Here is a 25,320-nt window from a genome sequence, read left to right as displayed (position 1 = left end):
GTCAATTGTTCAGGTTGTTTACCTTCCCTACCCATAATACAGCCTGACTGAACTTCAACTCACCCTACCCACCAAAGTTGGAACAATGATTAATAGTGACCTTCCTTTGCTAAGACCGTATAACCCAGTGATCTGAGCCAATTTCCACTAGTAACTGTAGTACAAAGAACGCTAGACTTGACTGTTCAGGAAACCTGGATTCAAATTTCAATTCTTTACATTACTACCTGTGTGACTAAGTCACTTAAAACCTCTGACCTTCGGTTTCCTTATCTGTAAAAAGAGAATAATTCCTGCCCTAACTACCTCTACTGGGCTACTGTGAGGAATATGCTTTGTAAACCTTCAAGTGCTATAGAAAGGTAAAGTAGTTACTACAACATCAGTTAATTGAGGATAATCTATAGTCTAAGCTTTAAACTAGGGATTAAGAATTTAAATTTCATGGATAGCAAATACAAATTAAAATCTCTATCTAAACAGAAATATGGAAGCAAATAGTCATAACTGATTTCACCCTAGGCAGAATTAAGAAGTGGATGAAGTTTTCTCTTTAGGACCCACTCGTAAGCCTCCCTCTTTGCTTCATGCTTCTTTCTTTATCCTTTAATTCCTTCCCTAACCGCAGAGTAGGTGTAAGGCTCCTATACCCTCTCTCTACACTCCTCTTAAATCTCCCCACAAAAAAAGTCATGGGGACAAACGATCTATAAATAGAAGGGTGGTGTCATATAAATTCAACTGGGCAATAACCTCTAGAGGGAATGTTTATTTTTGTACCTTCTACAGTACCCTATACATACCAGACACTCAAAATGGTTAAAATAATAAATTCAAAATAAACATTTTTCATCCAATAACATTAAATGACTTAAAAGTGAGTTATTTTCCATTCAATACCCTGAATTCCTTATGTGAAGTTCAATGAAGTGCTAACACTTTTTTTTTTAATAGGCTAACAACATGCAAACTTGAATATGTATGTGCACAGAAGCGCTGTGAGAAAGTTCCAGAAGCAAAAATCACTTGCAACCTGAGAGGTCTAAGGGGTCAGGTTACCAGGGTCAAAGGCTTAATGGAAATAGCACCTGAACTTGGCCTTTAACGATAGGATTGCAGTAGAAGGGAATATGATTGAAGAGTTACAGCAAAGCACAAAGGAAAGCAAGTAGCGTTAGGTTTAGAACATATTTTCACACCATTAACAAAAAGTTACAAATGGATATGATCTAAATGTAAATGAAAGAGGAGATGCTTTTTACAACTATCGATGAGGGAAGAGTTCTTAACTAAAGAAAAAATGATCACGGAAGATAAAATGGACAAGTTTGAGAAGGGCAGGTTGATTTGTTTTGAGTCTTTTAGTTACAAAGTAGGGCGCTTTTTTGGCAGGCGGCATAAGTAATGAAGAGACAAAGTATCAATGAAACATTTTTAAAATACACTCGAGAACAGAAGTTCAGAAGGGGACACAATCAGAGCAGTTGCTACTATTGTGTTATATTTAATATATATTTAAAAATTACATAACAGAAGTTCACTTTCATATACAATCACCTCTTCTGTTCTTTGTACACCAAAATGTTCATGTTTAAGTTCGTATTTTAAAGTTACTTTTTAAAAAAGGAAGTAGCTCAGCTTATGTGAGAAAACACTGGAAAAAGGTAGGAACCAAGATTGCAGAGGGCTTTCAAATTTATTTAGAAGGCAAGTCATTAAAGGTTTTCCAACAGGATGTCATGATTCTATGTCAAGAATGAAGACATTTTCATTAAATAAAATGCTACCCAATTTTGGAAATTTTAACCAAAATCTATTTGGTGATAGCCAATGGACAACCCACAAGGTCTATTTTTCTCCTTGAATCAAGGAACCCAAGTCTGAAAGTTAATCATAAAAGTAGCATAGTTTTGAGTTCAAAATATACATTCTTGGTCACTGATTTTCAAATTAACAGCAAAAAACAAAGCTGTCCTGTCTTACTAAATTGGGCAAATACATATCCTCAAAGGACCACAGTTTATACTTTTTAACAAAATTAGCAAAATCAAGTAAACAAAATGCTAGGATAGAATCAGGAAACAGTCTGTTGAGTATCTAGTTAATGCTTCCTCCAGGTATTAAATAGGCACATACCAGGACATTGCCATTCACATCCTCTTGAGAAAAGATGCTTTATGATTTCGAGTGGTTAAAAATTACTTTCTTTTACTTTATATCTTAAAAATCTATCTTAAATTTATTTCTTTACTGTTATTTTTTCCTCCAAAGAGCTCAAGATATTGTTCAATTTTTTTTATTCTAAGATTTTCATATACAAAAAGTAAAAAAATAGAAGTGAGAAAGAAGCATTTAAGAGGTTGATGCTGTTAATTTTATGCATGCAGGAACCATCAAACAAGTTTTAAGAAAATAAAAATGGTATAACAATTTCTTTTTTTTAAGACTCTAAGAACTTGACATGATTCATTCTTCATATGTTTTATGCTATGATAAATTAGTGATAAAGAAAAAATCCTATGACAAAATTATATTCAATTTCTAGTCTCCTTTTCTTCTTCCCTTCTCTAATTTTATCTATACTTGCCTCAAATTCCCCTTAAATATTTTAAGTTTTTTTTAACTCTTTGCCAGATAAAAACAAGGTACGGTTATCTATGCTAATCTTGGATTACAATGCTACTTAAATTCCCACAATGGCTTTCTTAAGACCACAGGGAATAAGAAATTTTAATACACAAACTTCACACAACAAAAGTAGTAGTACTTAAAAAAAATCATTCAATATAATATTGCAGCATATGGTTAAGTTGAAGGCAGAGTTTTTCCATTTGTTTTCAAAGAAAAGGGAGACTCTTTCCCCCACACACGATTAGAATATCATGACTCTTTCTCTTAACATATTTGAGAAAAACTTGTATAGAATTTATAGCCACTTAAATGATTGAAAAAGTGTAAGTCCTGCCTGCCTATACACCATTTATAAATGCGCTCTTTTCTAGTTTCTTCTAGGCTACAAATATTATATGGACAAAATGGTCTACATTAGTCAATTAGAGAGATGGATGGAAATATATATAAATATATCTCCAAACATGTATAAGCATAAATTAATTACTCCCCCTGTAATTTTACATTAGTACATTAATTTATTGTCCCTTCTTCTCTTTCCATACCATCTTTTCCGTAGGACAGAAAACAGGACCTTTTTGCTTTTTATTCTTTGAGTACCAACAGGGGTATTACATAGCATTTGTGCACATCCTTGGCAGTTTTAAAGCACAGGCAGGGAAGAATGAAATGCATCAGTCCGTCAACTAGCTTTGATTAAGTGCCTTGTAATGTACCAGGCACTGTGCTAAGCACTGGGGATACAAAGTAAGGCAAAAGAGAAAAGGGAGAAAGACCGGGAGACAGAAAAATGAACTCTATTTGTGGGGAAAAGAAGAATATTGTCAATCACCTCAGATATTAGTGACAATAGTGCACTGTTACCTGTATAACACAAAAATTCAATGACAGCACTAGGAACCACTCATCACAAAGTGAATTATAGGCCTCGATTAAAAAAAAGAGAAATGTTATTACTAAAATTCTTTTCCTTTACAGTATTTCATTTGGAATAACGGTCAAACCGGTCTTCTCTCAAATTCACTAACTTTTAAATTATGGGTTCTGGGGGGAAGGGAGGGACATCTCACCCCCACGAAAGTGCTTATTATATGTCTATTCTAAGTAAGTTTCGAACACCAAAGGTTTTTTAAATTTGTCTGGAACAGGCAGGCAATAAAAAAAAGAATTCCCTACAGAAGTCCCTGGCACAGAAAAGATAAAGAAATAAAGAGGCAAAGTGCTCTTCTGCCCACATAAGAAGGCAGGTTCACGCATTCAAGCACTTTCATTTACCTCCCCTCCCAAATGGATTGGGGAAGAAGACAGTGGACCTTGAAATGAACAAATCCACTCTTTTCAGGTGGCCCCTGGCAAGATTGTGACTTAACAATACCAAACACATTCAGCCTCGTCTTACCTACTTGAGAAGTTAACTATGCTTTTTATAGAAATCTCAAACCTCAATGTCTATCCTCTGCTCATCTCTAATTGCATTACTGACTATTATGAGAAGTAAATCCAGGGACCATTCCACTTTCTTAGACATCACATTTACTCATTTTTCCAAACATAACAGAAATGGAAAAAATATCAGAACACAACAACAATCAGTTAATTTCCACAATTTGTGTTCCTTCTGTGTGCAGTATTTTTTGAATCTATTAAAATAAACATGTCTTAATAATTTTATTCCCCCCTCAAAAGAAAATCTACTCAAGTGGGATTCATTTACAAAGTGTGCAAGAATATAAATTTTATAATAAATTCTTTCCAGTGTTAATTATGCCACATTATATGAAGTTACCTTCACAAACTCAGGAGACTAGAACAGGAATAAACATTCCTCATAGAACAACTTGCTCATTAAAAAAAAAAAAACCAACCTCAAAGTGCTGCCTCAGGAGATGATGAACTATTTATGATTGTGTGTCTTGGTAGGTTAGTGGCTGTTACTGGGAGGAGAAGGGGGGTTACATTCTTGTCCCATGCCCACAAACAAGTTTTATATAAAGCTTAAGGGGAAGCCAAAGCAAAAGTGACAAGCTCAACATGCTCCACTCAAACACTTCTAGGTAATCATTCTACAGCAGAATCAGCAGAGGCCATCATCCTTTCTTTTCAGCAACAGAGCAAAATGCTGCTGTTTATTAGAAAGGGTTGAAAGAGGCAAAATATGTGGCAACAAACAGCAGCAGCAATTCAAGTAAAGTAAAATGTGAGTATTTTCAAAAACGCTCTTCTATGTGAAGACTTAAGGGCAAAGGGGGAAAATGACCTATATAGAGACTATAGAGTCAAAAGCTTATGCATGTTCACCAAATGTTAATTCACTTTACAGTCATTGACAAGACTACTGTACATATGTTTCTGCACCTGCACTTGTAAAAGCAGATAAAATATTTAATATGTAATTTACAATGGATTTTACCAGCTCAGCATACAGGATGAATATAGAATATATCAAAGTAGTTGACAGTTATGGGCTTTTGCTAACCCTGCAAAAATAGTACTTCAGGTATCTGCTAATAAAAAAAAATCAATTTGCTGTTTAGAAGTGATACAATTCACAACCTACCACAAAATACAAAGGGCTGCAAAAATGTATACCATTCCAACAACAACATATATAAGTTATTAAATAATGATTTGATTTAAAAGAATATAAATGAAGCCTTTAAGTAGGTCTTTTCTACATGCATATTATTCCTCATTAAAGGAAAAAAATATGTAAAAAGGCCATTGGTAAATTGCTTTGTTAACCGCTGTAGAAAACGCCAATTCTCTTGTCACACACTCCACTAGTTTAGCACTTAAGGTCTCTGCAGTGTTATAAATGTAAGTTTAAAATACTGTTAATTCTATAACTCCATTGGTAAAAGAATGTGACTTGGAATATGGCAGTCTTCATATTGGGGGCAATGATCCACAGTTCTGCTTTCTTGTTTTTCAGAATCTTCTTGAAGAGAACAGTTATCCAGAAGAACAGCATCCTCCGCTGCTCTGTCCTTGCGGCTCATCGTCAATGATCTGGACGCCCCGCCTGGCCGCTCCCTGCTGACTGGAACCGTTGCCTTTTGCTCTCTCGTCCACTTGAGCTGTTTCAATCATTCCTGAGGGGGGGAAAAATACTTTTAAGAAGCTGGCTCCCTACCTTCTCTAAGAAGCCTCAAAAGACATTTCTATGATGTTAATACCCTACTACGTTAGATAATTTTTAAAATGACTTGTCCAATTTAATTCAACCATTTGTTAACTGACTATGCTGAAGTAGTCCCAACCCAGAAAAACTTACATTTGGGAGGAATTTACAAATGTGACACAAGATGTAATAAAAAGTAAATGTCCAATGTTTAGTTATAATGAGTTTTGTGGGTCTTTAGACTATCAACCAAGATCTATGTATGAGTATCATAGTCACATGACATTAAATGCTGGGGGGAAAAAATTTTGCTTTGGGGAAATGAAAATGTATAATGTTGGTCTTTTTAAAATGCTATTCAGAAAAGAATTAAGACTACAGTTAATGATGAAGATGAACTTGCCATGACAGACTTTACAGGTGGTGGGGGAGAAATGGAGAAATAAGGCCATTTCATTGATACAGGGAATTCCTGGTGAGGGAAATTCCATCTACTAATTCAAATTTCCAACTTTTACACCTTTAGAGATGTTTGGAGCACTAAGAATTTTTTAAAATTTTATTAACTAAATGATATTTTATTTTTATTTTAAAGATCTGCCTTCTTTCCCTCTTACCTACCCCCCACTGAGAAAGCAAAACAAACAAACAAACAAACCCGTTATAAACACATACAGTCAAACAAAACAAATTTCTGCATTGGTGGGGCATTAAGAATTTAAATGACTTGCCCAGGGTCACACAAGACACAGTGTGTGTTTCGCAGGAAAGTCTTCAACCCAAGAATACTGGGCTGTGAAGATGACTATCCAATTACTCCATGTTTCTTCAACTGCTTTATAGAAGTATTTTGTCATAAATCAAAACTATCAGACATGATACAAAATAAAGGAAAAGATCTGGGGAGCCCAACAACTGTTCCTCCCACTTTATAAGAGGCAATCACACACAAAAGATTATCGCTTAATAAGCTCATGGAAAATAAAAATTAGGGAAAGGGTTCCTTAATGAACATTGTTTAATATTATAAACTTCAGACACTAAAAAAAATTCATCCTGCTTTATAACTAACAACTTTTTGATACTAAATCAAATCCAGGATATAAAATATCCATAATTTGGTATCTAACTACCTCCACTTTCCTCATCAACTTTATTTGTCCCTTTGTGCCTGCAGACTTCTTTTATAAGGTTTTAATTAGTATATACTTTCTTCTTATTCTACTTTTATGGTTCCTATTATTTCACAAAGGTCTTTCATGACTTTTCAGAACAATACTGGGAAAAATATTTGTGGCAAACATAAACAGAAAATCTAAAATGTATAAAGGAATCAACAAACATTCAAATATCATACTCCCTTTTCCTTTCAAACCTCAGTGAAGCCAAACCTCAGTAATTTTTTTTTTAAAATAAAGAGCATAGAAATTAAACTTCTTCATAACAGAAGCACTACAATATAAACTGAGACTGCCTTTCATTTCCCCAATCATAGAGGAATATTGTTAATAATAAGAGTAACATTTCTAAACATACTGAATCTGAATGCACTTACTTTTACAAAGGTCAAGAAAAAGTTCTTCAATCCCTTTGTTTTGTTTTGCTGAAGTATGATAGTGCTTTGCTCCCACTGATTCTGCATACCTAGAAAAAGAGGAACTAAATTATGAGATGCCAAAAATTTAAAAAGCCAGAAAAGTCCATGTCTTACGTGGTATTCAACTTAGTCCATATTTATTCTGAGCTATCTTCATATGTTCCAAAATAATAAATGTGAATCAAAGCTGATACTTGGATTCAATTTCACATTAATGCTCCATTAACTTGTTACCTGTGTGGAAGTTAGTCAGATACAGGCTGAACTGGACGACCTTTTAGGAGCCTTCAACTATGAAAGGGTAGGATTCCATGAAGAGATTTTTTCCCCCCCAAATACTTTCAATCTCACTTTTCACGTAACAACTCATTCATAACCATATACACAAATTCTCATCACCGAAAGGTGTGATACCTAACAGGTGGTAGGTGGTTGTCACTGTTGCAACAACGCAGACCAATGCATAAACGATGTGGTAATCTGCAGTACTAAGGTTAGTACCTAGACCAATTAAATCACAAGTCCTTGAAGTATTCAGATATAAAAATGTCATTTTCACCAATAGGAAATTCAAAAACATATGAAGTGATGGTAAAAAGATAAATACAAACACAGGAGCGGGAAAACAAGAAGGCTTAGGTCTAAGACTCAATTGTTGACAAATATGAACACACTTTAGTCAACTATTTGGACCCTTCTTATAATCTCTTCCCTCCCACCCCCACCCCCTTGCAAATAATAGATTAATAATAGTTAAGATGTGACTGCCTGAGCCTGTTTCTTTCTACTTTAGTGGGTGTAAAGCTGTCTTGGGCTGGACTGGACAAAGGGATCACAATACTTGGTCACACCCTTCATATCTCAGTGTCTCTGAACTCCAGAAGATGATCAACCAAACCAATATTCCCTATTCACCCACCACCTGATTCCTCATTTCTATCCCCTTCAACTCTCTCACCTCAAAGGTTCAATCTAACTCCACCCAAACCTTCCACTGTGTCCTCTAAAATACCTGTTTCATAGGCAACAAACTCTCCTTCACAGTAAATATTTTCCTCCCTTATTCTTTCCATCTATTAGATCTTACTAAAACCTAGGGACAGCTAGGTGTCACAGTAGATAGAGTGCAAGGCCTGGAGACAGGAAGACTCATCTTCCTGAGTTCACCTCAGATACTAGCTATGTGACCTTGGGCAAATCTCTTAATCCTCTTTGCCTCAGTTTCCTCATCTGTAAAATAACCTGGAGAAAGAAATGGCAAACCACTCTAGTTCTTTGCAAACAATACCTCAAATGGGGTAACAAAGAGTCAGACAAGACTGAACAACAACTAAAACCTGGCTTCCTCCAAATGACACAACTTCTCTGGCCACCCTTCCCAGTACTGGCTGCACCTTCATTCATTTTCCTCAGCTCAAGGTGTGGAAGTTGGAATATCCCTTGCTCCTCATTTGCCACTTCCAGGTTCTTCCTCCTCCTCCATCACTCAGTAGTAAACTCTCTTCTGTTAATGTTCATGCTACTCATACCTACCATAAAATCAAAATCCTAGTTAATAATTTACAGACTCCCAGGTCACTGTCCTTTCTTCCTTAACGAGTTCAGTACCTGACTCACAATTTTTCCCTCCTTCTCAATTCCTGCCTTTATACCAGGGGAATTCAATATACATACTGATTCTGCCTCAAATATCCTAACACTCAATTCACTTCTATGAGCTACCCACCCCACCTTAGCCCCACACAAAAATCCTTGATCTTGCCATCACCCGCAAATGTACCACCTCAAGAATTCCGAAATCCCCTTATCTAACCACAATCTCCTGTCCTTTCACCTCTCCCTATGTTCCTACTCTTTTATCTTCACTATAACCCCCAATCCCATGACCCTTCAAATATCTCCCAGGCCCTCTGCTCTGTCCTAGCCATGCTCTCTCCTCCCCATCCTGATTCCTTGGTGAACTAATTCAACTCTACGCTGTCCTCTGATCTTGAATCCTGAGCTCTTTTACCATATCGCCAATTACACCCAGCCAAGCCTCAGCCTTAGATCACTCCCACCATTCATCAACTTCACTTCTACAAATGTGCTGCTGAATGAAGGTGGATGAAAAAAAAAAAATCACACAGTTCTGACTGATCCACTACAAACTTACATTACATAACCTCAACTGGGCCATCCCCCCATTCTCTTAGCTGACAACCTTGCCTCATATCTTTACAGAAAACCATTGAGACTATTCACAGTGAACTCCCTCTTCTTTCTTCTTCCTCATCTCCTATCACTCAGATGCCTTCTTTTACTCTCTCCTCCTTCACCTTTGACTCACATGAAGTAGCTTAACTCCTTACCTAAGGCTAACCCCTCTACTCTGTTCAAATTCTATCTCTTCTCCTCCAACAGACTGACCCCTCTGTAATCCCCATTCCTTCCCTTATTTTCAATCTCTCCCTGTCTACTGGTTCATTTCCTACTGACCACAAACATGCCCATGTTTGCCCCATCCTGAGAGAAAAACCTCACTTGATCTTTCTAACCCCACTAACAATATCTTATCTCTTCTACCCTTAAAAAAAGCAGTATCTGCTTCCACTTTTTCTACTCTCATTCTCTTGTTAACTCTTTACAATCTGACTTGTGACCGTGTCATTTCACTGAAATTGCTCTCTCCAAAGTTACTAAGGATCTCTTAGTGGCCAAATTCAATGGCCTTTTCTCCATTTTCCTCCTACCTCTCTGTCTCCTTTGCTGGATCCTCCTCCAGATCACACCCTTTAACAGGGGTCCCTCAGAGTTCTGTCCTGAGCTCTCTTCTCTTCTCCTATACTACTTCACTTGGTGATCTCAGTAGCACCCATAGATTTAATTAACATCTCTCTGCTGATGACAGGGGCAGTTAGCTAGCACAGTGGATGTGCCAGACCTGGAGTTAGGAAGATTCATCTTGAATCTGGCTAGCTGTGTGACCCTGGGCAAGTCACTTAACCCTGTTTGCCTCAGTTTCCTCATCTGTAAAATGAACTGGAGAAGGAAATGGCAAAGCACTCCAGTATCTTTGCCAAGGAAACCCCGAATAGTGTCATGAAGTCAAAAAGGACTAAAACTGACTGAACAACAATGCTAATGATTCTCAAATCAAATGGGTACATCCTGCCTCAGACTCTGTTGACCTCCAATACTGCATCACTAACTGCCTTCCAGACATCTCAAACTGGATGTCTAACAGACAACTTTAAACTCATTATGTCCAAAACAGAACTCATTATCTTTCCCCTTAACACGCCCCCCCCCCCACCTTCCCTATCACTGTAAATGGAACTGCCATCCTTCCAATCACTCAGGTTCACAATCTAAGAACCATCCTCAACTCCTCACTATCTCTTGTCCCCCACATCCAAGCTGTTTCCAAAGCCTGTTGATTTCACTTATGCAACATCTCTCCAAGATGCCCCCTTCTCTCCTTTGACACTGCCACCACTCTAGTGCAGGCCCTCATTTTCATACCAGGATTACTGCAATAGCCTGCTGGTGGGTCTACCTGCCTCAAGTTTCTCCTCAGTCTGATCCGTCCTCCACTAAGCCACTAAAGTGACTTTCCTAAAACTCAGGTCTAACCATGTCATCCCCACTACTCAATCTTATTGCATTCAGGATCAAATACAGAATGTTCTGTTTGGCATTTAAAGCCTTTCACAACCTAACCCCATCCTACCTTTCCAGTCTTCTCACACCTATACATGCTGACATGTATTCTCCAATCCATGACACTGGTCTCCTGGCTGTCCCTCCCCTCCTACTGGCTTCTCTATCTTCCTTCAAGGCTCAACTAAAATCCCAACTTCTACAAGAAGTCTTTTCCAACTCCTCTTAATTCTAGTGCTTTCCTTCTGTTAACTATTTCTTATTTATCTTGTATATATCTTCTTTGTATATATTTATTTGCATATTGACTCCCTTGTTAGAATGTAAGTTCCTTGAAGGCAGGAACTGTCTTTTACCTCTTTATGTATCCTCAGCGGGTAGCACAGTGTCTGGAACATAGAAGGCACTTAATGTTTACTGATTGACTGATACTTTAGTCACTATCTTGGATTCTAACCAAATTAGATTTAACATTTACAAGCTTTAGTGGTCTTGGAATAAATCACTGGAATATAAATTTACAATCCCAAAAGGAATTTACTTCTCCAAACAGGCAAATATCCAGCTACCTAATTTGCTCATATAAGGACCTAAAAACCCAGAAGCTTTGCCATTCACCCTCCTTCTGTACCCTGAGGTCTTCTGGGCCTTTCCACCCACCTCACAGCTAAATTTTTTTACATGTTATTTCTTCAAAATAAACTGAGCTCCTTGAGAGCAAGGACTATCTCATTTTTTCTAGTCGTATCCCCAGAGCTTAACACATAATACACTTAACGCTTTTTCATTCACTGCCAATCATTATCAGTTTATATCATCTTTATTCTCTTTTTGAAGTAGAGGTAAATTAGATACTCATTTAAATGTTTCTAGAAACTATTTTAAAAAAGATTTATTTTAAAATGGTTCACTGGGCCAGGTTGTCTTTATTAAAACACTTCCAGAAAGCACATTGGCTTAGAATTTCTATCAAAGTTTTACAGAAAGACTATGTCAATAATCACATAATATGAGAAGGTACATAATCTATTCCATTACAGTGAATATCCATAGAGATGAAATCAAAGAATTATGTAAATAATAGGCCAGGATATAGTAAGTATTTGTTCGCTAAGTGGATAAAGGGACAAGTGTTGCCCAATTTTATGGAGTTATTTAAGTTACCCAAATACTTCACTTCAATATTTAAAGAATGTGGATTGCCAGTGTGAACATTTCCTCCACTTGATGCAGAATACAACTCCTCTAGTCAGAAAATTCAGTATGCTAAAGCCACCTGGGTGTGATAAACCTCTCTGAAATTAACAAGCACTAAGCCCATTCTTGTGGGCTTTCTGGCTTGTGAGAACCTGAAAAAGCCGGAGTGTGGTTCCACTGGCATAGCCTTTTTAAGACCCAAGGTCAATTCCAATCAATCATTTAGTTTTTTAAACTTTCTTTTAAAAACTATTTTGAGTTCCAAATCTCCCCACCCCCTCCATCCCAAATCCATTAAGAAGACAAAGACAACAGAGGCTAATATAAATATGTAGTCATGGAAAACAGATTCCCACATTAGCGATGTCCAAGAAAGAAAGAGAATGAGGAAAAGAGGAGGAAGGAAGGGAAAAAGTAAAGGAAGGAGAGAGAAAGGGAGGGAGGAAGGAAGGGAGAGAAGGGAAGTAGGAAAGGGAGCTAGGGGGAAAAGAAGGAAGGCAAAAAGGAGGGAAGGGGGCTGGGAGGAAAAAGGAAAGGAAAAAAGAGGGAAGGGGGAAGAGAAAAGAGAGAAGGGGAAAAAGAAAGGGAAGAAAAGAACATATGCTTTTATTTGTACTCTGAGTCACTTCTCTATCCCAAGGCAGATAGCATAATTTATCATAAGTCGTTTGGAACTGTGGTTAGTTATTGTGTTGATCAGATTCCCGAATCTCAGAGTTGACTGTCCTTACAATACTGTTGTCATTGTATAAATTGTTCTCCTAGTTCTGCTCACTTCACTCTGCATGATACAAGCTTTCCCAGGTTTTTCTGAAATCATTCATTATTTCTTATAGCATTGTAGTATTCCACCATATTCATATATTATAACTCGTCTAGCCATTCCCAACTGATGAGCATCCCCTTACTTTCCAATTCTTTGCCACTACAAAAAGAGCTGTTATAAATATTTTTTCTACACATGGGTCCTTTCCTCTTTCTTTGATCTCTCTGGGATACAGAACCAGTAGCAGTATCATTGGGTCAAAATGTATGCACACCTTAAAAGCTTTGGGGAATAGTTTCAAACTAATTTCCAGACTGGCTGGACCAGGTCACAGCACCACCAACAGTAAATTAATGTATCTGTTTTCCTACAGCCCCTCCAGTATGTCATTTCCTTTTTTTGTCAACTTAGCCAACACCTCATACCTGCCTTAATTTGTACTTCTCTGATTATTAGTGATTTAGAACACTTTCATAAGGCTATTGACAGCTTGGATTTCTTCCTCTGAAAAATGTCTATATCATTTGACCATTTATCAATCAGGGAATGGCTCCAATCAAGCACTTAATAAGAGCCTATTAAGTGGCAGGCACTGTGCTGAATACTGAAGATACAAAGGTAAAAGGGATAAACTCTCTCTCCACAAGAAGTCAACATTTAACGGGAAATAACATTCATGTACAAACGTATATACAAACACAGACAACACAAATATAAGGAAACTAGGGGGGAGGTGAGGAAAGAGGAGGAAGAGGAGGCAAGAAAGGCTCCTGATACTTGAATTAAGTCTTAAATGAAAATAGATTTCCAAGAGAGCACCCTACTCATGAGGGACAAGGTAGTACAAAGGATGGTTGTGACAAGAGATAAGAAGTCTAATTTGGCTGGGCTGTAGAGCGTGTGGAAGAGAATACTGTGTAATCAGGCCAGAATGGTAGGTTGCAGACTAGTTTTGGAGAGCTCTAAAATGCTAAACAGAAAAGTTTCTATTTGATTCTAGAGGTAATTTGAATAAGATGGTAACCTGGTCAGACCTGAGCTTCAGAAAAACCATTTTGGTGGTATGGAGAACATGAATTTCAGTAGAGACTAGAGTCAAGGAGATCAATTAGGAGGTCACGGTTTGTTTATTTGTTTGTTTGGTTTTTTTGGGGGTGGGGTTAGGCAATGGGGTTAAGTGACTTGCCCAGGATCACACAGCTAGTAAGTGTTATGTGCCTGAGGCCGGATTTGAACTCAGGTCCCCCTGAACCCAGGGCCGGTGCTCCATCCACTGCGCCACCTAATATGAGACCAAACAAGGGGTGATAGCTAGGTGAGTGGGAAGGAAAGGGGACATATGTGAGAGATGCTGACGAGATAGCAATGAGAAAATATGACAAATGACTGGATTTGGGGTGAGGGTGAGGAGCTAAGGATGACAATCAGGCTGTGAACCTCGGTGACCTAAAGAAAGGTGGTGTCCTTGATATACACTGAGAAATTTAGAAGGGGAGGGAGGGATATGAGTTCTGTTTTGGACATACCAAGCTTGAGACAGCTTCAGGATATCTACTTTTAAATGTCCAATAGGCAACTGGTTATGGGGCTAGAAAGCTCAGAAAAGAAACAAGGGCTTCAAATATATAGATTCTAGAATCATATGCATAAAAATGAAAACAGAACCTACAGGAGCTGATGAGGTCCACCAATTCAGAATGTACAGAGAAAAGAGAAGGAAACCAGAATACAGCCTTGGAGTACACCATAGCCATAGACACTCTACACTACAATGAGGCAGAATAGGGCTTTATTAAAAGAAACTATTTAAATACTTGGGGGGAGGGGAAAGGAATCATAGTTTTATTTTAAAGAAGTAATCACAACTTACGTTTCTGCTTCTTGAACTGAAACATGCCTTTCTTTTTCCAAGTCAATCTTATTACCTAGTTGGGAAAAAAATTAAATACAAACTTTTAGTAATGGCTTATTTTCACCAACAAACCACAACAACCACTTCACAATTTTTTAATACTCCAGATTACAAACTTTCTGGTTCTTAGTTGACATTATAAGTGAAAAATTCAGACAAAAGAAGAAAATACCAGACTATGCACTGACTAAAGTTAATAGCAAAACTACTTCTACAGACCCATAACCAACAAAAAAGCTAGTCCATTTATAAGGGCAGTTTCTACAAGATGTTATTTCATGACATGAGGTTACAAATACAGGTAGTTACAACCAAAACAACTATGATCATAAAACTTTCAATTGATTGAAGTTATAGTAAAATAATTTTCTACTATCAAATACAAAGAACTTCAAAACCTCATTATTAATTCTCTTTAAGCTAACAGGACTTCTTCTAGGCCTTTCTATCTTTCTATCCATCCTGTGGCTGAACTATTTGGATCATAAATGCCTGGGTCCCTCGGAGGCATCTCTGCTGCCTCTCCCAGCAGCCTCTCCCTCATGAAGGCACTTCACTTTGTTAAATTCAGCCCAGAATCCATCTGGCTAGCACAAGCCACCAGGTTCTTACCACCACTACTTATCCTCATTTTCCTTGGTTCCTTAAACCCTAGGAGCCTGAAGCTAAAAGAACCTGAGTTCTTCTATTTCTGTACTTCTGTACTACCAACCCCCTCCCCCCCGCCCCAATCATAATATCGTCTTTGTTGTTTACAAAGCATTGCACAGGCAGCCATACAACTGGGACAGAAGATAGACAGAAACCAACAAAAAGAGTAAACGGTTTACCAAGCTTCCAGGTTCACATGGTTTAAGCCTTTTATTAAACATTAGCCTCAAGGCACTAGGTCAATACTTTTTAGTCCTCCTTTGGCCCAGCCTTATCTGCTAAGTTTGACTTTGATATCGATCAGTTCATTTCTAGATCATGCTATCATTTTGACTGGCTTATCTGCTGTCTTAACCCTTGGGAATCACTCCCCCAGTACTTGATTATGGGTTCTGGGGCCTCAACAAATATTCCCATTTTATACGTCATCCCTTCTCCCCACTTTTGGAGTTTATTTTATACTTGATCCACTGGCTATAGCCTTGAAAAATCCCCAAACTATCTTTCTTTGGGTTTCAGAACTTGTATCACTTCATCCTTTCTTGGTCAGTGCAAGGTGGTAAAGAGGTAAGAGTCTAAATTTGGGGTTTTTGAAAGCCAGTCTTTCTCCCACCTCAATTCATCATGTCTGTGCTAATGTACCTGATGTAAATTCTGAACCTCTGATCCCCCATATGCTCTTAGTATAGACACTCTTCTTGTAACTAAACTATCCTTCTGAAAATGAGTTCCCTTACTTTCACTGCTAATCTCAATTCACTAGCTAATCTCAAATGATAGATATATCCTAAGACCAATGGATACTGAATAATTTTCCTTCTTCTGAGCTACTGACTCTAATTACTTATCTCATGATGAGTCTTGAATCTAATAAACTACGTATACTTTTAATAAATGTAGAAATATAGCAATGCCAACATATTCAACCCTACTCCCTTCTCCCCCTTTAAAAATTAGGTAAGGTCCAGGAAACCTGTGATAGGCTGGGTCTTAGGGACAGGACCCATTCTGCCCTGTCTCCCACCATTTATAAACTACAGTCATAGTTATAATGTAGTACAGTAAGCAGTGGTCATAATGACTACCCAAAGTTATCAAGTGAAGATTAAGCATATTCAGTTTAATAAGGCAGGCAAATAATAAACTTTTAAAGGTTTTCATCAAAAGTATCCAAAATTAAAGAAAGTTAAGTGCTTAAGGAGCTAAAATTGCTACCTGGAATGTCATCTCACCAATCAGACATTCCAAACAACTAAAGCAGTGACTGAAGCATTGATGTACTTTCATAATATTTTATAATGACCGAGTTACTGCATTTTCAGTACTTTTTGATGGAGTAGGGGGCAATTTAATCTCATCAGAAACATATCTTCAAATACTATATTAAGGTCATTTTTTCTTCAGAAAGTTTCATGTAGACAGCAAAATCCTCTACATCATGCCTATTTGACATACAGAATTTTATTCTCATCTCTTCCCTAACTTATTTTAATTAAAAATTTTAAACTAAGAAGCATGTATTTCCTCTTCCTTCCACCCTTCTCCTCTATGAGAAAAGAAAAAGAAAACTCTTGTAACAAATATACATAGTCAAGCATGTCCATGTCTAAAAAATCTGTGTCTCATTCTGCATATTTAATCTTACTGCTTGTCAAGAGGTAGACAGCATTCTTTATCAGTCATTTGGAAATATTTTTGGCCATTATACTGATCAGAGTTCTTAAGTATTTCAATATTGTCTATTTTATAATGTTGGTTATAGTATGAATTGTTGTCCTGGTTACACTTACTGTTATCCCTTCCACACTGAGATGGAAAAATGATCTGGATCTGGAAAATTTTTGGCCCTCTCTTCATACCAGAGAAGAAGTCTAAATTTTTTATTTTTCTTTTATGGGATGTTTACAGTACTTTACTGTAAAATCTGGGTTAAATATTTGTTCATATTTTAACTTTAAAAAAGAAATTGTGTTTATGGTATTAAAAGATAAAATATGTTGATATTATACAATAATATCAACATGTTTTATGCATTTCTGAGCTTAAAAAAATTTAGGTAGGGTTATATCACAATAAAGAGAAGAACTAAATATGTGACTTAATTGGTGTAAAGAATTCCTGAATTAAGAAATTCCCTCTATCCACTACACGGTGGCACCTTTTCTGCAACTTACAATGTTAAAGAGTTGCCTAGAGAGAAGTTAACTGAGATGCCCAGGAGCACATAGCTAATTTATATCAGAAAAAACAGGACTTGAACTCGTGTCTTCAGGCTCCAATGCTAGCTTTCTATTCACATTCCCTAGGTTGCTTCTCCATCACAACACCTTAAAAATACCTAATTCCCTGAGGCAGTGTAGCACAGTAAGGATAAAATGCTACAACACTTGCAAGCTTCATATACTGCTTCTGACACTTAGTAGCTACACAAGGAATGAATTACTCGGCGTCTGTGAGTCTTGGTTTGCTCACCTACAAAAGAGGATTATACCTGTTATCATCTACCTCACAAGGGCTCTAACAGGATATCTGCAAAGCATTCTGCAAACTTTAATGCACTACATCAGTTTTATTAGGTTTACTATGGTCTTTAACCAGCATTCCAAAATAACTTTTAATTTTTTCATGTAAATAAATCTAAACACTAGCTTCTATTTATTTCATATCCAGAACCCCCCAGAAAAAGAAAGAAAAAGAAAACCCACAGAAGTAAAGGGTCTTTTACATTTTTTCTATTATTTCAACTCATACCAAAAGTAACTTAAAGATATAGAAAGTATACACAGAAATATCTCCAGATAACCAAAGGCTATAAGTTATTTAAGATGGATGACAAAATAAAAATTCAAATCAATTAATAGGACTGGTATTAGCTGAAATTAACAAGATGAAATGTAACTGGGAAAAATGAAAAGTCCTGATAGCATTTTTAAAGTCAATTCTTCAAGCCCACAGGTGGCCAATACCTGGCTTGGCATGTTAAGACCCAGAGTTTTTAGATGGGATTAACAAGCTTGATTTGAGGCAATGATATGTATATAAAAGTTAATGTAAAGCTTTGATTAATAAAAATAATATCCACAAATATAGAAGTGGATAGATAATGAAGAGGGATCTAGACTAACATTTTGTATGATGACATTCATTATTTTAAAAATGTTAATGTAGGTTGTGTTCAGAAATTAAGTGCATGATGAGTTGAAGAAATAAAGATGCACACTGACCCACCTGAATCAGTCTACAGAGTTCTATTTGGTCACAGCCAGAATATCATATGCAGTACTGTGTGCCACATTTTAACAGGGATAACTAAATGGGATCTATCAAGAGAAAGATGACTAAGACAGTGAAGGGTCTGGAAATCATATCCAGAACAATATTCCCTGGAAAAGAGAAAACTGCAAGTGGGAAAAGAGGGAAATGATAGTGATCTTAAAATGTCTGAAGACATACTAAAAATATTTTTAATTCCATTTGTTTTTTGGCATTTTGTATTATAGATTAGAAGTGTCAAACTCCTCAAAACTCTCCAGTACAAGGACAGATAGGTGGCTCCGGCCTTAGAGTCAGGAGGACCTGAGTTCAAATGCCGCCTCGGACACTTGACACTTACTAGCTGTGTGACTCTGGGTATGTCATTTAACTCCAACTGCCTCACCAAAAAAAGCAAAAACAAAAACAAAACTCTCCAGTACGAGCCAAACCAGATTAAAATTTAACTGCGAAATATTTAACAAAATAAATAAAAATACAACACAACAATTTTAATGTGTGATTTTCTAAGTCAATATGTAACTTTCAGGATTCCGTTTGTATTTGAATTTAACACCATTATTGCAGATGGAAAGGTTAATCTTTTCTGAATGACCATGGACAGGATATCACTGAGAAGGGCATGAGATACATACGTTATTATAATATTTGGTTAAACAAACAGCTAATCCACCTTTCTCCTTGGGCACAAATGGACAATTAACTGAGCCCAGAATGGAGGAGAATACCATTTAAGAGACTGTGCAGTTCTTTTAATGATCCCAAACTGTTTTTTACTACAAAAGCCCATTTTCAAAACATCATTATTCTCTGAGCATAGCAATATGGTTGAAAATACAGAATACCATCTTGAAAGAATCAAAATTGTAGGCATGCCAAAAAAGAGAAAGATAGATGGTTAAGTGTAAGCAGACTACAGCCTATCACCAATAATGCCTCAAGCATGAGAAATACATTACTCAAGGCATGTATAAACATGCAATTAATATAGACTAGTCATGCAGAAAACATAAATAGCCACAGACAGACAGCCCATGGGCTATACTGGAATAGGCACAAAACAGTAAAAGAATCAGAGGAAGATCTCTAGGATGCTAGGATCACTTACAAAGATTTACAGAAAGATATGTACAAAAATGATATAGAAAGATATGGAGAGGTTGTGATCTGTATCACAGAACACAGAACCTATGTTGATAGGATCATGAATGTAATATATCAAAGTCTATCTGGACAAAATATTAGATTCATTCCACTTGGCTTAAGTTAGCAAAACAGGTAGAAGTTGGAGGGTTAGATTTCAGCTCAATATAAAGGAAATTGCTAACAATTAGAGGTCTGCTTTGCACAAGAGTGGACTGCTTGTTACTGAGAATGTTCAAATCACTAGATATCCACTTACTACTACTACTACTACTACTACTAGCTAATATTTATATAGTACCTAATATGTGCCAGACACTATAGTAATCCCTTTAGCTATTCTCTCATTTGATGTCCATAACAACTCTGTGAACTATGTGCTATTATTACTTCTATTTAACAGAAGAGAAAACTGAGGCAAAGAGAGATTAAGTGACTTGCCCAGAGTCACACAGCTACTAAGTGTATGAGGCTGGATTTAAGCTCAGGTCTTCCTGGTTCCAGGCCCAGCAATTCTCTTCACTGTGCCACCTAGCTATCCCCCAAAACAGTATTAGATACTGTTCAAAAGTTTGGACTAGAAGATTGCCAAGTTCCCTTATAGCCAAGATTCTGACATGCTCATGAAGAATACTGCTAAGAAATAACTTTTTTTGGACTGCATCTATGCTTTTATTGGTTTAGATAACTCCCAATGAGAAAATTACTCTACTAATCAGCACCTCTTATGTAACTTACAATCTTAGAGAGCTGCTATGAGGCACTGAGAGGTTAAGTAACTTATCCAGAGTCATACAGCCAGTGTATGTCAGAGGCAAGATTTAAACCCAAGGCTGGCTTTTTATCCACTATATCACAATGCTTCACCAATAAAATAATAGCAATTTATATTGATTTAGTGGTTTACATTTACAAAATGCTACACATTTCCTCTTTCAATCTTCACAAAAACCCTGTAAGTTAGGCAGGGCAAATAACTTCACTATTTTTACAAGTGAGATGACTCGAAAAGGTTAAGTGATTTGCTCATGTCACAAGAATAGTAAACTGGCCACGCCAGAAATGAAACCCAAGTCTATGGGTTCAGTGCTCATTGTATGTCATCGTTCTGCTGCCTCTTTAGACCTGTAAAAAAGTAATAACTTTTTCCATTTAAAAAAATGATTTATATTAATGCAAATTTAATTAAATGAGGTTGATTTTCCTAATTAAGATAGTAAGTTATCTGAGTCATCTTTTCAAAAACGAAGAGCATTTGAAATAATTACATTTGAAATGAATCATTTGCTAGCTCACTCAAATCAATTTTCAAAAACAGGTAATGCTAAAAGTGACCTAGGCCAAGCCACCTAATCCCTCTGTACTTCGTCTCATCTTTAAAACAAAGTTTATACTAGATAATGTTAAAACTTTCAACACTGAAATTCTGATTCTAGGTTAAGCTGTTTTAAAAGACTACTTTCTTACCTTTCTGACTTAACTTTAGAAACATTAAAAAATAAATGTTTCTTCCATGAAATCTGAAGGACATAGACTATATCAAAATAACGTAAAGTAAACAATACTTACCAACTATACATAAACAGATTTCATTTCCCAACATTTTCCGTAATTCCTTGACCCAGTTTTTTACCTGTGTATACAAAAAGTATGTATTTAAATACAGGCCAAGCCTTGTACCACAGTATTTTGCTATTAACACAATATGCTCCTATAAATAATTTACTATAAGGAAATAACTTTAGTCTTCACTCTTTTAAGTCACACCTTATAACAGAAAAAATTTTAACTTCTGAAACCATGCATAAAGTCTCTTTGGTTATGAGTAAACCTCATCCCCAAGGCTTAGAAAAAAATTTATTTTTAAGGCAACAAGATAAACAGAAAGTGAAAACAATTCTGATAGAGAACAAGATGCAGCAAAAGGAAGCTAAATAATCCCTCTAAATCATTCCTATATCCTGTAACTCTACAAGCAAAACTTACCATAATTTATATGAATCAAAAAGAATGATTCATTTGAATTGGGTATCCCGAAATCTTTTACAATACAAGTAGTATAAATGCTCCTTTGTTAAAATGGAGTCTAATCTAATCAAATCACTTTCAGCTCAGCCAAAATCTACAAAACACATTAAAATTTTAAAAAAATAAAACAAAAAACAGTTTCAGCTATGTGCCTAGTACTCAGTACTTCCCAAAAAGCAGTTCAGATTTCCAACAGTTCTTGCTGTAGGACCATAGAACACACTCAGAGGAAGCTCTGTAAGGATTTCTGATCTACTAAAGAAAAAGGGATAGTATCTCCCCTACTTGCTCAACAGTACTGTGCCCTACATTTCTGAGTCTAGCATCGTCCAAGTCTCTTTGTTCCAATAACACATAGGTTGTTATCCTGTAGGCCCTTTAACCTTCATCCTTTGTTCTGTTTCCCACAGGGAGAATTTGATAGTATTATCACAATCGTCATACCCTCCTCGTTCTCTGAAGTGAAATGACAGAACTCACATGGGGCTTACTCTAACAAACGTAGCTTTGCATTTACATTTTACAACTTGATAAGATTCTTTTTACTTTAGTTTATTTATATAATTATGTAATCCCTCATTAGCTCCCTGCTTCTTCCTAATCACTTTCCATATATTGCTTAACCTCCAAAAGACTCTCCCGCCCTTTAACTCACCTTTACTCAGACAAAATATTCGATTTCTTTTATTCTTTGTCCCTTCACATGTTCTCTCATATTTTACAAATAAACCACCTTAAATTAGTCCCACCTAATAGGCCAAGGAGAAATGATATTAACACTAAACCACGACTACACTAAGACATCAGGAATTCTAACAGCTACTGGCTGCTTATCACTTAATTTTTCCACTTCCTGGGCAACGTTTTTCCACTAGCTATTAACACTCAGGGGCTAATTTGCATGTCTTTATACTGCTTTCAAGCAAGCAAGAATATCCAAAATTAGAAGTAGGTTTAGCCACCAGATAAAAGAGTCAGCTAAATATTTCAGCACCAAAGAAAGCTTATAATTCAAGATGAAAAGTGCTTTCAACTACAAAATTACCCACTTTGGTTACATATTCCTCATTAAGAAAGTAGTGATTTAAGAAAAAGCATAGTGGTATTTCATTTGTCCATAATTCCTTAAGTATGAAGGAAAACCAGCAGAAAATTTTGAGCCAACTCATTTATAATCTTTCTGGCCTCAAAACATCTGTAAAGAGACCTATCATTTGCAATCTGGATTAGCAGGGGAAGGGGAGTAGGAAAGGTTTTTTTAAAATAGTTGGCCTGAACTAAATTCTTACACAAAGTCATCACATACTTCAGGGAAGGACAAAGGACCCAAACATGCTGTTCTTTCTTCCCACTCCAACTTTACCTCTACTGATTCCCTGAACACCAGTTCCAATTTTTAAGCTTCCTTTCTTTACCTCTCAGCATTTTATCCTCAAATCAATAAACATTTATTAAGCAACTACTACAACCAGGAACTGTGCTAAGCAATAGGAATACAAAAAAAACAGTCCTTGCCCTCAAGCAACCTAATGGGAGAAGACAACACACAAAAGGAAGGTGATAAGGATGGAGGGAAGGGGAGGCAGGGAGAGGAAGGAAAGGTACCACAGGGGTATGATGAAGGTGGAGTCAAATCCAAGGAGTACATTTAGGGGAAAAGAGTTAAGCTATGAGTCCTCTTTAAATGGTGCTTTTGGAAAGAGTTTTTGCTCTGCCCTCCAATCAGAGGTGTTGAGGCTACTCAACATGCTGATGAGGTCTGAGTACCAAAGCTGAAGCAATGCAATCTCCTGGATGATGAGTTTCTTGGGAACATGTTGAATCCAAGGTGTGTAGCTGGTGGGAAATGGTATCTGGCCCAGGCTAGATTTCTGATAGTAATTCTTTTATGTATATAGCATGGTGCAACAGTCAAACCAAGGTATGGCCAAACTACTAAATTATTGTATACTTTGAGCAAGTATCAAACAGGAGGTGTTGCAGGAACCAGAAATGTTGAATAAAATAAATAAAAATACAACACAACAAAGTTAATGTTAATTTGTGGTTTTCTAAATCACTGGCCCACAAGAATCTAATTCTATGTGAGTCTGACATTACTGCTTTAAGAAATGGGTTAATGGAAGCTCATACGGTTACAAACTGGTTATCCTTTTCCTAATATATGAAAAACTAATAGATACCTTAACAGACTCCTTTAAATATATGTACATATGTCTCTATGTGTGTATACATATACATACACATATATATATCTTACCCCATTTCAAAACACTTGAGTCACCAGTTATTTGACTATACCTTTAACCTATAAATGAACAGTAATTCAATTTAAGAAACACTAAGCACATGCTATGCATAAAACATTATACCAGGTCATAGAAATAAGAAAAACAAAAAACAATCCAAGTCCTCACAAAGTTTAACTCAACTGTCTCACAAAACAGATTTCATTATGACTACAAAATAATAAATTCAAGCTATCAGCAAAAAGATAAACAATACCTTCTGAAAGGAATCTTCATCTGTTATATCATAAACTAAAATAGCTCCATTTGAATCTCTGTAGTAAATTGGACCCAATGCATGGAACCTCTCTTGGCCTGCTGTGTCCTAGATTAGACAAAAGACTTGTTATCATGAAAATTCTTCTAGTTACACAGGCTCAAAGGTTCAACTGCTAAAATACAACTGCTTTAACATGAAATATTCCATAGGAGGAGAATGGAAATACTAGAATAAGGAGAATCTAAAATGTTTAAATTTTTAAATGTAGCCTTTATTTCTAGAGTAGGTAAATCTGCCTGTACAGACTCAGCCTGATTTCCTCTAACTTCCACATCTAGGGAAAGACCTTGCTCTTGACACTCCACAAAACCTTCAAAAATTCTATTATGTTCAGGATATTTTACTCAAAAGAGAAAAGCAGACTGACATTTTAAAAAGTCTAGATGGTTGAAAAAAATGCTTTCTGAAAAAACAGAAGAAAAAAGTTGGAAGGGGAAACTATATGCATAGCACACTTCAAAAACAAAACTATGAATAAAGAAATTTAAATATATAAAATCTTCTTGGATCCTGTTTGGTTATTTAAACGCCTGTGTTTGTGATTGCTAAAATTTCTTTTTAGAAACATTTTAAACAGAAAGAATTAACAAATTAACAATTGACAACAACAACAACAACAACAAAAACTTGGATAGCTCAAGTCCCAATTTCCTGTTTACTGAGATTAAACAACTCCAGAAACATCCAAACTTGCCACAAAAAAAATGGTTAACTTACCCATATTGCAAGATTTACTCTTTTCCCACCAATATTTAACTTCTTTGTTAGGAAAGATGCCTAGAAGAGAGAGA

The 25,320-nt window shown here is 36.4% G+C and overlaps 1 protein-coding gene across 1 annotated transcript in view; it reads right to left on the bottom strand.

Annotated features, from left to right (window-relative positions):
- Positions 1–754: 754 nt before the first annotated feature.
- The window catches only part of RAB21 (RAB21, member RAS oncogene family), a 76,474-nt gene continuing 51,908 nt past the window's right edge, over positions 755–25,320 (bottom strand). Inside the window, exons 5-10 of the mRNA XM_027872060.1 lie at positions 25,247–25,306; positions 24,467–24,574; positions 21,503–21,566; positions 14,825–14,879; positions 7,308–7,396; positions 755–5,723 (exon numbers count right to left, since the gene is read on the bottom strand). Coding sequence (XP_027727861.1) covers positions 5,584–5,723; positions 7,308–7,396; positions 14,825–14,879; positions 21,503–21,566; positions 24,467–24,574; positions 25,247–25,306 — 516 coding nt within the window. The 3' untranslated portion in view covers positions 755–5,583. The remainder of the gene's footprint in view (positions 5,724–7,307; positions 7,397–14,824; positions 14,880–21,502; positions 21,567–24,466; positions 24,575–25,246; positions 25,307–25,320) is intronic.

This window comes from Vombatus ursinus, unplaced genomic scaffold (genome assembly GCF_900497805.2).
Source record: "Vombatus ursinus unplaced genomic scaffold, bare-nosed wombat genome assembly UNPS02003292.1, whole genome shotgun sequence".
In the NCBI taxonomy this organism is placed as follows: domain Eukaryota; kingdom Metazoa; phylum Chordata; class Mammalia; order Diprotodontia; family Vombatidae; genus Vombatus; species Vombatus ursinus.
The sequence above is the reverse complement of the archived record's forward strand: the minus strand, read 5'-3'. Positions and strand labels throughout refer to the sequence as shown.